This window comes from Panthera uncia (assembly GCF_023721935.1).
Source record: "Panthera uncia isolate 11264 chromosome C1 unlocalized genomic scaffold, Puncia_PCG_1.0 HiC_scaffold_3, whole genome shotgun sequence".
Taxonomy (NCBI): Eukaryota; Metazoa; Chordata; class Mammalia; order Carnivora; family Felidae; genus Panthera; species Panthera uncia.
This window is the reverse complement of record NW_026057584.1, coordinates 69,829,547-69,845,965: the sequence shown is the minus strand read 5'-3', so window position 1 is coordinate 69,845,965 and position 16,419 is coordinate 69,829,547. Positions and strand designations below refer to the sequence as shown.

At 35.3% G+C, this 16,419-nt stretch overlaps 1 protein-coding gene and 1 non-coding gene across 4 annotated transcripts in view; both read left to right on the top strand.

Moving 5' to 3' along the window:
* Positions 1–16,419, top strand: part of PSMD14 (proteasome 26S subunit, non-ATPase 14) — a 98,413-nt gene that overhangs the window by 81,280 nt on the left and 714 nt on the right. For all 3 annotated transcript variants that reach the window (XM_049615598.1, XM_049615599.1, XM_049615600.1), the window contains 2 exons: positions 2,529–2,654; positions 14,166–14,228. In XM_049615598.1, the coding sequence (XP_049471555.1) occupies positions 2,529–2,654; positions 14,166–14,228 (189 nt within the window). The remainder of the gene's footprint in view (positions 1–2,528; positions 2,655–14,165; positions 14,229–16,419) is intronic.
* Positions 282–382, top strand: LOC125912024 (small nucleolar RNA U13). Its single transcript, XR_007454591.1, has one exon. It is a non-coding gene; the product is annotated as a small nucleolar RNA U13 (small nucleolar RNA).

Genomic DNA, 16,419 nt, shown 5'->3' with positions numbered 1-16,419 from the left:
CTTTTTAATTGCCAAGTAATATTCCATTGTGTGTGTGTGTGTGTGTGTGTGTGTGTGTGTGTGTATACACACACACACACACACACACACACACACACACACACCACACCTTTCTTATCCATTCATCTGTCAATGCTGCCTCTTTTCAACCAGATGACCCCTAGTTTTAATCTCATTCATATATTGTGGGGAGGATGTGCTGTATAAGGCTTTCATTAAAAGGAGACTTTTGTTTTGTTGTTTTAATTTTTATAATACATATTTTAAAAGGTTAAAGCTATATCCTTTTGTAGTTCTTAAGCGTGATTGGGTGTTCACACCGTTGTGTGACATGTGCCACCCTTAAACCTTGTTATGACGTTGGCACATTACCCGTCTGACGTAAAAAAATAAATAATAAATAATAAATAAATAAATAAATAAATAATAAAAAATAAATAAAAGGTCAAAGCTACCAGTAAACTCACCCAAAGGTCCTGTGTGCTTTGAGCATGGTGATGAGTGAGGGGCTGCAGGGGCCAGTTCTTTGCTGTGCTGAGGGGAGACATAGAGCCATTGAGCTCTTTTGCAGCTGCTTGCCTGTGTCCCAAAGTTTACATCTGCCATGATACATTTAGTTGATACCCTGGGGTATATTTTCAACACCTATTTTTAATTTTTGCAGAATAGATACTGGCCATGAAAAAGAGCACCTGTCAGATACAAACTGAAAATTTCGTATATGTGAATATTTTTTTAGTCTGATACCTAACACCCAACTGGTTAGAAATATCCAGCTAATTACATCAGCTTTCCCCCTTTTTTGGTACCCCCCAAAATTTAGCCACTATCCTTGGCATTAAGGACACATGTGCAAATACCTACATAAGTTAATTAATGTTATGCTTATGCTCCTAATAGCTCAGTTCAGGAGCTTTTATGGTAACAAAAGCCCTACCTTTACTCTTACCCACCAACCTGTATAACTAACTTTAAACTTCCTCAGGGGTCCCAGTGGAATCCTTGTTCAGGCATGGTAGAGATATCCTCACGCTCTGTGGAAACTTTGCTTTGGAAGTGGTAGAAAAATCCAGTCCTCCACACTTAATTATAGGTAGCTTTATAATATATATAGTTGCAGCTGCACCAAAATTTCCTGAAGATATATTATCTAGAACACTTATCAGTGGAGAAGATGGGAATCAGTCAAAAAAATTGGAGTTAGTTGTGTAGGATTTTTTTCAGGTAACTCTTGTCTCTCCCTGGGCCCTTGAATGGGAATGGAGGAATTTGGAGCTTTGTGCCTGGCAAAGTCTCATAGGTGATTTTTGACATGCACCTTTTTCTCTAGCATAAGAAAACCTTTGTACCACATGTAACTGCAAGTCTCTGAGCAAGTAGAATTGTTTTTCTAAACTATTCTAGCTACGTCTTCAGATTACAGCTCATGGATCTCACAAAATAGACTGGCTCTAATGGCAACCAGATTTTTTTCACAGTGATTTTAGCAGTCATTTTAAAAAGTTACTCAATTGTAAGTTCAACTAAAGAACATTTGTAGAATAAGACTAAGAAAAACTGTCTTAAATACTCTAAACTTGAAAATTTAGGAACTTCCAGGAATTACATACTCAGAACTAGGAGTCCAGTTTGAGAAACCGTGAACTAAGGTGTTTAGTTCCATGATCACTAATAGAGTCTGATCCTAGTTTGCTGATTTGGTTGCACACTGGATAAATCTGTGTTTTCCTGCCCAGTTTTATGACTTTTCATTTAGACAGTAAGGAAGTTTTCATTTTAAAAATTATGGATGGAATATTAGAATTGAAAAGAAATTTATTATCTAATATAAGCCCCCAATTCATAAATATGTAAACTGAGGCGCAGTAAGATTTACATGAAGTCATTCAGTAAATGGGGCATTTACCTCCTTACTTTGGTATTTGAAAGCTGGACTGTATGAACTATTAGAGACCTTGTGTGTAACATAGCAGTTTCATCCATCCATCCATCCATCCATCCATCCATCCATCCATTCATTCATTTATGCATTCAACAGATGTTTATTGAATGTTTGTTATGATTAGATATTGTTCTAGAATCTACATCCTGGTGATCTTGAAATCAACTGGGAAAGTTTCTACTCTTTTGATATTTTAGTGAGCGAGAAATGCAATAATAAAATTTTCAAGTGTTGATAATGTTCTAAAAATAATGATAAGGGAAGAAAGATGTTTGAGATAGTGTGAGGTGGCTTTTTTATATAATGTGATGAGGAAAGCCATCTATTTTTAAGGAAATGAGAAAGGTAAGCCATGCAAAGATAAGGAAAATAGTCTTTGTGACAGAAGGACAGCAAGTACAAAGGCCATGAGGTTGGAATACTCCTTAGGTTATATTAATATAAATTTAGGAGAATTCTTACTAGAATTTAAGTTAATAAAATTAAATTTTAAATTCATTAATTCCAAATTTTGTGAAGTTGTTTCTCAGGACAAGTGAAGAGGTATCCTCAATACAGGAAAATAATCACTCTTTATATTTTTCAGATGTTGCTAAATTTGCATAAGAAGAGTTGGATGGAAGGTTTGACACTTCAGGACTACAGTGAACACTGTAAACACAATGAATCAGTGGTAAAAGAGATGTTGGAATTAGCCAAGAATTACAATAAGGTGAAGGTTACTTCCCGCATTTATTTCTTATAATCTTTAGAATACATATGATTAGATGGCAAGTATTGTATAAATATATACATAGTTAAAAAATAGAGTGGCCTATTTTATAGATCAAATAGTAAATATTTTGGACTTTGCAAGCCATCCAGTCTGTTGTAGGTACTCAACTCTGCTGTCATAGTAGAAAAGTAGCCACAGACAGTATGTAAAGGAGTGAGTGAGGCCGTGTTTCAGTACAACTTTAATAAAACAGGCAGCTGGCTAGATTTTACATTTGAAATTTTTTGATTATCCAAAGGGCTTTTTCTTGGGAGGGAATGGGAAACAAGTAGATGTAGGATAATAACACCAGCATTTAATACTTCTACATACAGTTTAGTTTATGAGCTTTTCTTTTTTCCATTTAATAAGTGTCTATTGAAAACCTGCTATGCACCAGGCACGGGGGGTATGGTAAGAAGCAATACTTGTCCACACAGAACTTATTTTCTGGTAGGAAAAACACAAAGAAACACAATATAATGTATTAGGATTAGTGCTATAAGAAAGTAAGTGATGATGATGTAAGGAAAAATAACTAGCAGGGTGGCTCTGTCATTTAAGCATCCAACTTTTTATTTTGACTCTGGTCATGATCTCATAGTTCGTGAGATCAAGCTCTGCGTCATGCTCTGCACTGACTGTGTGGAGCCTGGTTGGGATTCTGTCTCTCCCTTTCAGCCCCTTCCCTGTGTTCTCTCTCTCTCAAAATGTATAAGTAAACTTAAAAAAAAAGAATAGGGGAGATTACTTATATGAGTATGTTTAAAAGTTATATTTTGTAGAATCTCCTGAAAATGTTTATTGTATACTAAAATATATGTGACCATAATATTCTTGTTCATAGATTTATATTTTTTTATAATTATGAAATTAAGCAAATACTTGAGCTGTGACTAAACTATATCTGGGGGTGCCTGGGTGGCTCAGTCAGTTCAGCGTCCACTCTAGATTTTGGCTCAAGTCATGATCTCACAGTTTGTGAGTTTGAGCCCCGCATTGGGCCCACATTGACAGTGTGGAACCTGCTTGGGATTCTCTCTTTCCTTCTCTCTCTGCCCCTACCTCTCTGTCAATTATTTAGTCAGTCAGTATATACAAACATGCATACACACACATACACAAACAAACTAAAAAATAAAATAAAATGTTTCTTCTGTGTTCTATTAGTTTCCAAGGACTGCCATAACAAACTGCCATAAACTGGGTGTCTTAAAACAAATACATTCCCTCATGATTATGGAGGCTAAAAGTCCCAAATCAAGGTATTGGCAGGGCCATGCTCCCTCTGAAGCCTCCAGGGGAATATCTTTCCTTTCCTTTTCCACATTCTTCAGTCCCAGGTTTTCTTAGGTTGTGGCAACTTTAATCTCTAACCATGGTTAAGGGTTCAACATATCTTTTTTGGGGACATAATTCCACCCATAACATGTATTTTACAGCTTTCTTGACTAAAACTCACATGAAAAACAGATTTTGGGGGCACCTGGGTGGCTCAGTTAGTTAAGCGTCCGACTTTGGCTCAGGTCATGATCTCATGGTTCGTGGGTTTGAGCCCCTGCATCGGGCTCTGTGCTGACAGCTCAGAGCCTGGAGCCTGCTTTGGATTCTGTGTCTCCCTGTGTCTCTGCCCCTCCCCTGCTCATGTTCTGTCTTTCTCTCTCTCTCTCAAAAATATATGAACATTAAAAAAATTAGAAAACAGATTTTACATTTTTAACCAAGTACATGCAAATGTATATGTGTGTATATGTAGTTGCAACAAAAGTTTTATAAAACAATATTTACCCTTATTACATGTGATATATTTTTTCTCATTTGACTTAATTTTATTGTTTCAGTTATATACATACATACTATATACACATACATATAGCTTGCAACCTATTAATGGATTGAAAACCTGTAATTTGTAAAACATACAAGTTTTGCAGGGTTTTGTTTACAAATATCAGTTGCATATCTCCTGTACAAGTTGCAGTGGAAAACAGGGATCCTTCCTTAATTTTTAGGAAAACAGAGGCAGTAAAAAAAGTTCACAAATAATCAGAGTTGTAGACTAAAATTGGTGTGTTCCATAACACGTCAGTATTCAAATAGTCCACAAACCAGCTGTATCAGTGTCACCTGGGATCATGTTAGAAATATAGACTCTCAGACCTACCGAATGAAAATCTACAGTTTATCAAGATTTCCAGGAGATTTGTGTACTCATTCAAGTTGGAAGTTAGAGGACACTACCATAGAGAATATAGTGAAGTCCTATAGAGATTCAGAGGCTCTTGCTTTCAGTTGTGGGAGACCCAGGATGCTATCTTAGAGAATACAGCATTTGAACTAGACCTTAAAGCATGAATAAGATTTGGACATACAGAGAAATGTTACCCTAGGCAAAATAAACATCACAGGCGAAGACCAGGAGACAGAAAGGCAAAGACACCTTTAGGAAACTGTGTTTGGCTAGAGTATATACTATATGAGGGTGAGTGGGGAAGAGTTTTTTGAAGTTATTGAATTCAAGTAACAGGATTTAGAATACCAGGATAGAGTTGTTGGGTTTTTTTTTTTTTAATTTTTTTAATGTTTGTTTATATTTGAGAGAGAGAAAGAGACAGAGGGCAAGTGGGGGAGGGACAGAGAGAAAGAGAGAGACAGAATCCAAAGCAGGCTCCAGGTTCTGAGCTGTCATCACAGAGCCCAACATGGGGCTTGAACTCGTGAACCATGAGATTATGACCTGAGCTGAAGTCTGACGTTTAACCAGCTGAGCCACCCAGGTACCCCAGGATAGAGTTATTTTTGAGTAGGAGTATGATATCCCAGAACCTAATTTTAGAAATGTAATTTGACGACAGTGTAGAAGAAGGGCTGTGCCGGAAGAGGAGATTTGACATGGAGGTTCTGTTCAGGAGGAGCTTGCTGTTACCCAAACAAAAGTACTAGGTATTTTGGTTTACCAGAGTAGCATTGGGAACAGAGGCATCAGCAGACAAATAAAGAAAACATGGCACCTGGATAGATGGAGTGAAAGAAGAAGGAGGAATCAGAGATGAATTCAGGGTTTCCTACCTAGGTGACTAAAAGTATGTTAGTACCATTAAAATTTTCCAATTTTGAAGTAGAAGGATTGAGAAAGGAGATTGAGTTGTATTTAAAAAAAAATTTTTTTTTTGACGTTTTTATTTATTTTTGAGACAGAGAGAGACAGAGCATGAATGGGGGAGGGGCAGAGAGAGAGGGAGACACAGAATTGGAAGCAGGCTCCAGGCTCTGAGCCATCAGCCCAGAGCCCGACGCAGGGCTCGAACTCACGGACCACGAGATCGTGACCTGAGCTGAAGTAGGACGCTCAACCGACTGAGCCACCCAGGTGCCCCCGAGTTGTATTTTAAACAAGCAGGTAGAAATACAGGACTAAAATTTAATGATAGGAGCTAGAGCTTAAGATTTTGGAGACAGCTAAAATTTTTTTTTGGTTGTCACACCAAAAAGTAGTATTTCTCAGGGCTCTTGGGTGGCTCAGTCGGTTAAGCATCCGACTCTTGATTTCAGCTTAGGTCATGATCTCACGGTTTCTGAGATGGAGCCACACATTGGGCTCTGTGCTGACATCATGGAGCCTGGTTGGTATTCTCTCTCCCTCTCTCTGCCCATGTCTCGCTCATGTGCTCACAGGCTCTCTCTCAAAGTTTAAAGAGAAAGTAATATTTTTCTTTTTACATTAACCTACCAAATAAATACTAGCCAAGGGAGAGTGTATAAAATTTGCTGCATGTAGCAAGAAGTCTTTGGAGAGAACTTAACTTTGAAAAAAGTTGATGGGCCTATACAAACTAAATTCCAGCAGAATTAGGTCTGGCTTTGAAGAGCATGCCCTGATTTATATGTAGTGTTCCAGCTGGAAATCATCATTGATTCTAGATTATAGGGAAATTTTTTTTTATCTTTCTAGTATATGTTTTTCATGCTGTGAAGATTAAAGAGAAAGAAATAGTTTATCATACTTAAAACAGTTAACCTTTTATACATTAGTGACTTAAGTAATATTATTCAGCAGACTGTAGGAATGGTTTTCATTTCTCTGTAACATTGCAAGTTTTAAGTAAATTCATATTGGTACCACTGCCAGGAAATAACCTATTTATGGTTACTGCTGCCCATCCACAGAAGTTTTTCCTATTTTACAGTTTTAAAAAATCTCTGTAGTACTCAAAAACTTGTAAGGTTTGGTTATAAAATGAAAACAATGTGTAAGCTGTGATATGAAGGAGTCCAAATTTGAGAATGTAATTCCCTCTGTGATTGAAAGAGAATGTGGTGGAGTTTTTAGTAACACTTAAAATATAAAAAGAAATGCCCATGCTACCAATTCTTCATAGTATTCTTTTTAATTGGTTGGTGTTTTAAACTAAGGTAATTACTGTTAGGTGCCAGTTAGCTCCTAAAGTGAAAGAAGATTAGAAAATAATTAAATTCCTTTGTCCCAACTTTTCTGTTTCAAGTCTGAATTCCACACAAAGATTCTGCTTGATTACTAGTCATTGATTTCTCTAATTACTGAACTACAACCACCACACTCTGTTATTCTAAATCTCCTCTAATTTATTCATGCTAAGATGTATCAGGTTTTAAAATATTGATAATATTTGATTGGATATTTGTAAATGAATGTGCAAGTGAAAAGTGAATTATAAAAGGAGCATTTTAAGAATAAAATAGGGGGTGCTTGGGTGGCTTAGTCGGATGAGCGTCTAACTCTTGATTTTGGCTCAGGTCATGATTTCAGGGGCGTGGGATTGAGCCCTATAGTGGGCTCCTTGCTGAGCCTAGAGCTTGCTTAAGATTCACTCTGTCTCCCTCTGACACTCGCCCCTGTACAAACCCACACAATCTCTCTCTCTCTTTCCCTCCCTCTCTCTCAAAAAAAAAAAAAAAAAAAAAGTAGCATAAAGAGGGGAACCTGGCTGGCTCAGATGGTAGAGCATCAAACTCTTGATCTCAGGGTCATGAGTTCGAGCCCCACATTGGATGTAGAGATCACTTAAATAAAACTTAGAAAAAAATAACAGAGACATAAAAATTTACCTTGTTTTCAAACATGTAGCCCTGTGAATTCTGAGATCTGACACTTTACCTTTCAGGTAGAAATAGTACCTACTCTATAACCTGAAAGAAAATTCAGGTATATTTTTTATGTGATTAGATATAAAACATGTAATTATATGATTACATTTGGTTTACTACAGTAGCTATTTTAACTGGGAAAATGTTGGTTTATGCTAGTGCAATAAGATAAGAAAAACAAAATAATAAATAAATATTGGGAAGACCAAGACAGATTATCATTATTTAAGTATGATAGGATATGTTTACAATCAAACAGTAATCTAAGAGACTAAACTAGAAGACCATCAGAACTGTTAAAATAGAGAATTATGTATGTGGTAACCATGCAATTACATAAGCTGAAACCAGGTGAAAACTGTAATAGGCAAGTCAGTTCATAGTATCCAAACTTATAAAATACTTAGAAAGAATTACCATAAGAAATACATGTTTAAATGTATATGGCTTATTTCAATAATACTAAAAACATTTATAAAACAGATTCCTTTGTTTTCACATAGGAAGATTCAGTATTGTAAATATTGTTGTCAATATTGTAAAGCTTGCCACATGTAGCAAGAAGTCTTTGGAGAGAATTTAGCTTTGAAAAAGTTGATGGTCCTGTACAAACTAAATTCCAGCCGAATTAGATCTGGCTTTGAAGAACGTGCCCTGATTTATATGTAGTGTTCCAGCTAGAAATCATCATTGATTCTAGATTATAGGAAAAATTACTATATAGGGAATATATACTATTATAGGGAAGATTACTTTAATGCTAGTAAGAATATCAATGAGGTAATTTACAGTTTTGATAACTTAACAGTATGGTTTATCTGCAACAAAAATAATAAATTAACATTTATTGACTGCTTGTTAGGAGTCAGACTGGGAGAAAATATTTATACTGGTAACACAGAAAAGACTAGCATCCAAAAAATGTATAGTATCCACAAGAATCCCTATAACGTAGTTTTAAAAAACAATAATTTTGGACAAAACAGCTGGAAAACTCACTGAAGACAAATGGCATATAAACATGAAAAGACAAGTTCAACCTTATTAAGTAGTCAAAGAAAAATTTTATTTTCAAATTTAAGAAATGATTTGGGAAAATGCATCACTAGTGGGTAAGTAAAGAGTTACAGAACTTTGCAAAGGGGCTATGTTTCAATTATAAATGCGTATATCTCTTAAAAGTAACATGTTCTCTTTTAAGGTTTATTTTGAAGAATAAATTCTACAAGTACCGACTTACAGAAGAATTTACAACCTGCTATTATGTGTAGAAATTGAATTGTGTAACAATTTGAAAAGTTCCTACTATGTTACCTTCCTTTTCTTTTTCAAAGATACCTATTTCACATTTATCTCAACATATAATTATGTTATGAACAGTGTCACCTCAAAGGTGGAAAGTAGAGGAATGATATACTTCCTGTAAATCCTGAATTATTTTCAGTTTTTGCATTAACCAGATGTTGCTTATATCTAAGATTGTGTTAGCTCAAAGTAGCAATGGTTTCAACAAGATAGAAATGTAGGTCTCTTAATAAAAAAGAAAAAGAAAAAGAAAGAAAGGTAGGTGTCTTGCAAGTCAAGGCCAGTATGACACTTTGAAGTCTTCATGAACCCAGATTCCTTCTATATTTTGCTCCACTTTCCTCATATTGGCTTCCATCCTTTAGATATCCTCATGATTCAGGGTGATTGCTAGAGCTTTAGCCATCCCATCTGAGTTCCCAGTAACTGGTTAAAAAGGAGGGGCAAAAGGGAGGGATGCGCCCCAGCTAAATCTGCTCCGTTTCACAGTTCTTTTCGTAAACCCTACCCAACAGCACTTCTGATTATAGTCTCGTTGGTAGAACTCAAGTGGACACATCTTACTTTGAGAAAGGCTATATATATAGTGTGGTCTTTTACCTGGGAGCAGCACTGTCTTTAAGGAAATTAGGGTGGTATTACAAAAGAAGAAAGGGAGGATACATGTTGGGTAGGCATCTAGTAGATTCTGTCATAGAAATTTTTCAACAAGCTGAACTATATTATTTCTGTTATGGGTGTATATGCATACACCTATGATGTTTATTGTATATCCCTATTTCATGTAGTTACACTTTTAAATTGGATTCCCTGTAAGATTTTTAGAATTTATGCTGTTCAGGCTGCTTATTAAATCATGGGTGTGGCTTTATTACTATCCAGGATATGTCATTATAAAGTAATTATTTCCTGAATTGTCATGAATATTGCTTCAAGGTCTTTGGAGATAGATAGTACTGTTGAAGTCACAGTTGCATTGCTTATTGGCTATATTCTATATGTGGCCCCATTGTTCTTTGTGCACATTCCATTTTTGTATATTTCATACTGCATTGCAGTTTGAGATTTCCAGGCAAGTAAAGCCCAAATGTGAGCTCCTTGAAGAGAGAACTATCTTATTCAGAGGGAGTACTTAGTAGTGATTATTGAATATGTAAATGAAAATTCTGCTGTCGAGGACATGCATAGAATGTACCTAAAGTGTTACAAGCTATTTCAAAAGGAGAGTTAGAAATACATTTTTTTTTTTTTTATATAATAGGAGTATTGCTGGAATTAACATATGGTTCTCCCAAGGAGATAGTGCCTAATTCCTTTACATATAAAATGTATATTAACTTACTTCACTGGGATGTTTTAAAGAGTCAGTAAATCAGTATTTGTAAAAGCAAGTGTCTGGTAATATGTAATTACTGATAGTTGTAGGAAAACCAATTTTATGTTCTCCAAACTCACACCTCTTCTCCTGTCTCAAATTTCTAATTGTTTCATGTGTGCTAATTTTGCTTTCTCAAGTATGCTTTATAAAAGCCATTTCTTTAAACTTGTTCTTTACCCTTAACCCAGTAATGTGATTTTCAGTTATATAGTCAATACATTAACTTCATATAAAATCAAGAAAGAAGGAAAAGACAATACCTTGAAATTCACTAGCAGTTATGCAGAGATTGATGGTGAAAAAAATTACCATCTATGTGATTTTAGAAAGCACGTGCTTATTAAATGGGATCAGGGCATGTTATAGAGTAAAGAAAGTATTTCAAAGGGAAGAAAAGAAGCCCAAGGACCAGAGAAGTATGGAGTGGAATAGGAGACATGGTGTTCTAAAAACACAGAGGTTAAAGGGTTAGAAGAGAAAATAGCGATTGAAGAAGCTCTTTAAGGCGTTCAGAAAGTTCAAGAAAACTGAGTTCATTGGATTTTACCTGATGGAGATCCTTAAGAGTGTAAATGAAGTGCAAAAGATCCAGTCCATATTTTTTAAAGGGTAAATAAAATGGTAGAATCTGAGATACCTGTTTTCCATTTAAGAAATTTGACCATTACCAGAAAAAGGAGAATGAAGTTAATGGGTTTAGTAAAAGCCTGTTTAACATGGGGGTACGTCTGAGGGGATTATGATAACATAACAGACCAAATTCTAGGAATTTCTTAGAACTGTGCAGACCGTGCATGATGGGATAGCCATCTGGGGGTCTTTGTTGATAAACTGTTAAAAACGTTTCTAGTGTGAATAGCCACAAACATTTTCAGTGCTTTTTTGTTGGTTGAGTAAACCGAAGAGCATGAATGCAAAAGCAAAATTTGATGCCAAATCACAGAAGTTGCCATAAACACAGAAGTTCCCCTAGTGAGGACACTGCCTGTGCCTGAATTTCATTTGTTTCTGCTGCTACCATTTCTTAATTTTTCCTGGTGACTAGCCAGATTAGAACTATGAATGAAGACAAACTGGTCATGCCCAGATGGCAGAAGAGATCTAGGTAACTTAGGTAAGTGGAGAAAACATTCAAGGTTTTGATGTGATGATCTGGTCTGATCTGGTGTATCTTAGAATGAAAGAGATGTGCTTATTCTTTGTCATGGGGGTTTGCAACCTTAGTATATGCCTAAATCTACAGCTGCTCCTCATTTTCCAGATGGCATCTATGGCTGGGAGTACTTTTTACCATCTGCACTTCTCAAAGAGTTTGTGAACTCTCTCTTTTAATTATTGGAAATGGAAAAACTAATTGGTAAAGTGGTTAAATGATGTAAAAGATTTTAAAAATTAAGTTAGAACTTTTTATGTTCTGTTTAACATTTTTAGAAAAGGACCAGTGAAGAGAAAAAGTGAAAAAATGCTTTTTGACTTTCATCTTTGCGTACCCGCCATCTTTGATATTTGTGATACTCCATAATACTTTGTAATAACTATTTTGTACATTGACTGGTATTTTGAGCCAAATTCCAAAACTCTTACCTCCTTCCAATACTGTACTGTTTTCGACATGTGCATGGAGCAGCTAACACTGAATGAATGCAGAATACAACTTAAGTGAATTGTTCCATTCATCAATAATGTTTTCAAGTAGGTAAGGTATAGTGTCAGGATTTGTCAAAGTAATTGAGGAAAAGAAACTTTTTTATGTGTTGTCTTTGTTTCTATATATGTAAATCATTGGGATAGCGGGGAAGCAATTTCCCACTTAGGTAATACTTTTTTAACTAGCTGAGAATAATAGGAGTGACATCTGACTCTGAAAATGAACATACTCTCTATCTAGGGAATTCTAGATTTGGAGTGTTATTAACTTTTATTTTTCCTTCTTTCAGTTTTATGAGTCATAAATGTATTTTCTTGATAATGTGTTGTAAATAAGTATCCTCTAATAATCACTAGATACAGTACTTATTCACCATCTTTTCTCTTTAGGCAGGTTCTACTGGGGAAAATTCTCTAGATAGTTTGTCCATTTATAAAATTAGACACTTGCCATCTTTGCTCATTTTCAAGTTCTCTGTTTACAAAACTATTAAGAAGGTGTGAAATGCAGCCAAACTTCCCAGTTTATGGGAAATGTCTGATGATTGCATTTCCTACATGTTCATTGTTCACACATGAAGAAATTTGGCAGCTGCAAGATTATTAAGTTTAGAGTATCCAAATCTAACCCTCACTGGGATTTTGGTTTCCTGCTTTCTACCCCCACCATCTCACCCTCTTTTGTAACCATCTTTGTGGTAAGTGCTGTGGTGTTATTTCTTAAGGTTGGCGACCCTTCAGTTTTCTTTGTTTTCCGTTTATCAGGCACTAAAGACAAGGAGTTCACCTGATATAGAGTCCTGGCTTCAGACAGAAACATACCCAAACTCTTAAGGAGGTTCCTTCTCAATAAAGAGGTTTTATGGTGGTGCTATTGTTGAGAGAGGGTGACAGTGATGGTAGCTAATCTGAATTCTGTAATTTTTCATAATTACTTGCTAGAAAATTTGTGGTCATGCACCTAAGTGTCTGTAGCTAACTGATAATACTAGAAAATGGTTTATGTATATTTTGGTTGATTTCATTTTTACTTGATTTGGATTTTAATTCAAGTACGTTTTTCATGCTGAAAACTTCACATTACTCTGTTTCTTCATGATTACTAAAGATCAGTCATGGAGAAGTGAGATTTTTTTTCTGAATACATGTACTACTTTTAGAGATTTTAAATGTGTAGAGTTGTGAAGGGAGAAAACTATATGATTTGTTAAGTGGATCAAAAGTGAGCAGCTCCTTGGGGCGTCTGGATGACTCAGTCAGTTGAGCATCCGACTTCAGTTCAGGTCATGATCTCACCGTTCATGAGTTCAAGCCCCACATCGGGCTCTGTGCTGACAGCTCAGAGCCTGGAGCCTGCTTCGGATTCTGTGTCTTCCTCTCTCTCTGCCCCTCTCTCTCTCACGTTCTGTGTCTCCTCTCTCTCTGACTCTCTCTCTCTCTCTCTCTCTCTCTCTGTCTCTCTCTCTCAAAAATAAATAAATAAATAAACATTTAAAAAAAGCCAGCAGCTCCTTTGATCTGAAGAGATACTGGTAGTTAAATAGATACTGGGTATATAAAGATTCAGTTGACAAGAAAAAGGAGGCAAAGAAATGGGAAGTTGGGGCAGAGGTGTGACGGGAGTAGGAAAAGGGAAAGAAGACAGAATAGGACTAGTTAGCCATCATGGTGCCATAAACAGCTGCCTCGGGGGCTTCTGTCCTCTGGTTTAGCCATCCCTCAAAGAATTCTGTAACAGCTTCCAGAGAGTTAATACTATCATTTGGTGGTCCAGTTTAACATATTCAGTGTCTTTTACATATTTCTTAAGTCTGTTTTCAAAATGATGGTGGTAGTCGTTTTTACTACAATTGAAGGTTATTCTAAAGAGTAGCAAAATCACGTTTTTGTTTAATAAGTCACTTGAATCAAAGATTCTGTGAATGAAAATTATGGTCACCATTGTCTTTGAATATTCTACAGTGGGAAAAGTAAATTTAGAATTTGAAACTCTGTCCTTTGTGTTTCGTTCACAGGCTGTAGAAGAAGAAGATAAGATGACACCTGAACAGCTGGCAATAAAGAATGTTGGCAAGCAGGTGAGGTATACCGTAATAGGTTATGCAGTCGCATAATAACATGCTCTTGTAGAGTTAAAACTGTTTTAGGGCCTGCATGATTTTTTTTCCTGTCTGTTCACTCTACATTTTTCTTCTGTCATGTAAATACGATGCTAATTTTAAAGGTCACTGAATTACTTGATGTCAAATTCTCTTTGCCATATATAGTGAAGTCACAAATATACCTGTGAGATACTATCTTTAGTGAAAATAATTTACTAGAAATAAATTAGGAAACTTAGGTCCTGAGTTATATTAATTTTTCAAGTATTATTTTTACTGGAAATAACATCATCAGTGAATAATAGAATGGTAGATTTATTTCATATGTAACCGTTTTTTAAGTGATACAGTTTGTCAATTTCTAGGCTTCAATATGTAGGTAATGTTCCTGAGAAGGCTTAGAGCCCCATTGGAGTATAGTGAGTGAAGAAGGGTTTTAAGTATTTGCTCTTTCACTTTTCCAAGATGAAATCTATATTTTAGTTCCTAGCTTCTGAGGGTTGGGGGAACACACCAACCAATTAAAAGAATCTACAGATTAATTAAACTGTTTTTTAAAGAATGTTGATTACATTTTTTTTCATTTCATGGAACATGGTTATCATATTGCTGATGTTGGCAGAATCTTGATATTTCAGATGCAAGACACTAAGCTGTCTTTGCTTTCAGCCATCCTACCATATGCTCTGATCCCATCACATCTCACAAGCTATGTAGGTTTGGGCCAGGACCATTCTTGGATGGGAAATCTCTAAGAATCACCCAGCTGCCACAAGAAGTAATGTAGATAACTGAGGGAAGTGTGTTACCAATTCACTACAAAACCAGTTACTCCAACAAAGCAGGAGGGGCAAAGGTCTGACTTAAATATCATAATCAGGGAAATTAAATCTCAACTGCAGTCTGAATATTATAATTTAAAAACAACAAGAACTCTCCCAAAACAAAATGAAGTATAGTTCATCTTAATCTCGCATCCTGTGTGATACAGTTACTCTCGTTGTCTTTTCCCACTATTTATTGTAGTCTCATATTTATTATTAGATCACCAGCTTGGAGCCTTACACTTTAGAGAATTTAGGATTTTTTGACTAAATGAATCTGAAGCTACGATGTAGATTGTGGTAACAGTTAGCAACAAGTAAAAGGTCTAAATTAAAGGCAAAGCTGAAAAATATGTAATGGGCAAAGTTGAATAATGATCAGAATCATTTTTCAAAATACAGTATTTCACTGGTTTAACCTATCGCATGGCAAAAGCAAACCTGTCTAGAATGGAATCAGATCACTATCTTTTTCTCCTCCCGGGCTTTCAAAAAGTCACTTTCACTAAAATGTCCTAAGGTGTATTTCTGAAATAAAGAAAATTTAATATGTGGTCTAGTTACTTAAAATTATTTGTATCATGTTGCATCCCTGGGTTGTTTAAGGAAATCAAGCATATATTGAAATTGTAATTTAGGAAAGAACAGCCAAGAAATAATTCCAGTGATGAACATTTGTTTAAAGTTAGGAGTCTTGGGTATTTTAGCAATACCCAAACGAAAATAATGCTTTAATTGAGAGTTTTTTTAATGTGTGCAATATATATATATATGTATATACACACACACACACATATATATTATTTTAAAGCTTTCATATTTAGCTGATAGATTTCATTCAGCTCAGCCTTAGACATGAATATAAATTAAGCATTTTAATTTGACTTCATTTATTATAATGTTATTTTAAGCCTCATTTTTAACTAAGACATTTTATATATGGATTTAATTAGGTTTCAGTTAAAAGACTATACCTATATACTTTACTATGATAGTTTTTTTTTCAAAATAAGTGTATAAAATATATATTCTTAACAATGTAGAATTGATCCAAATTGTATTTAAATGTTTAAACTAACATTGACTTTTGATCCAAGAATATTTCCTGAATCATTTAAAGCACCTTTCCTGAAATACTAAAAATTATACATGAATTAAATTTAAATTAAAATTACAGAGGAAGTAATGAGAATTCACATTCAACTCTTACCTATTGGTATGTCTGCTTTGAGTAAAGAGCCCACTCGGTCAATAAATATGAAAGACACAAAATACGCACACATACTTGGGCTTATGCACACATATAAATGCTTAAACTTTGGTTTTTGAAAAATCAGATGCTG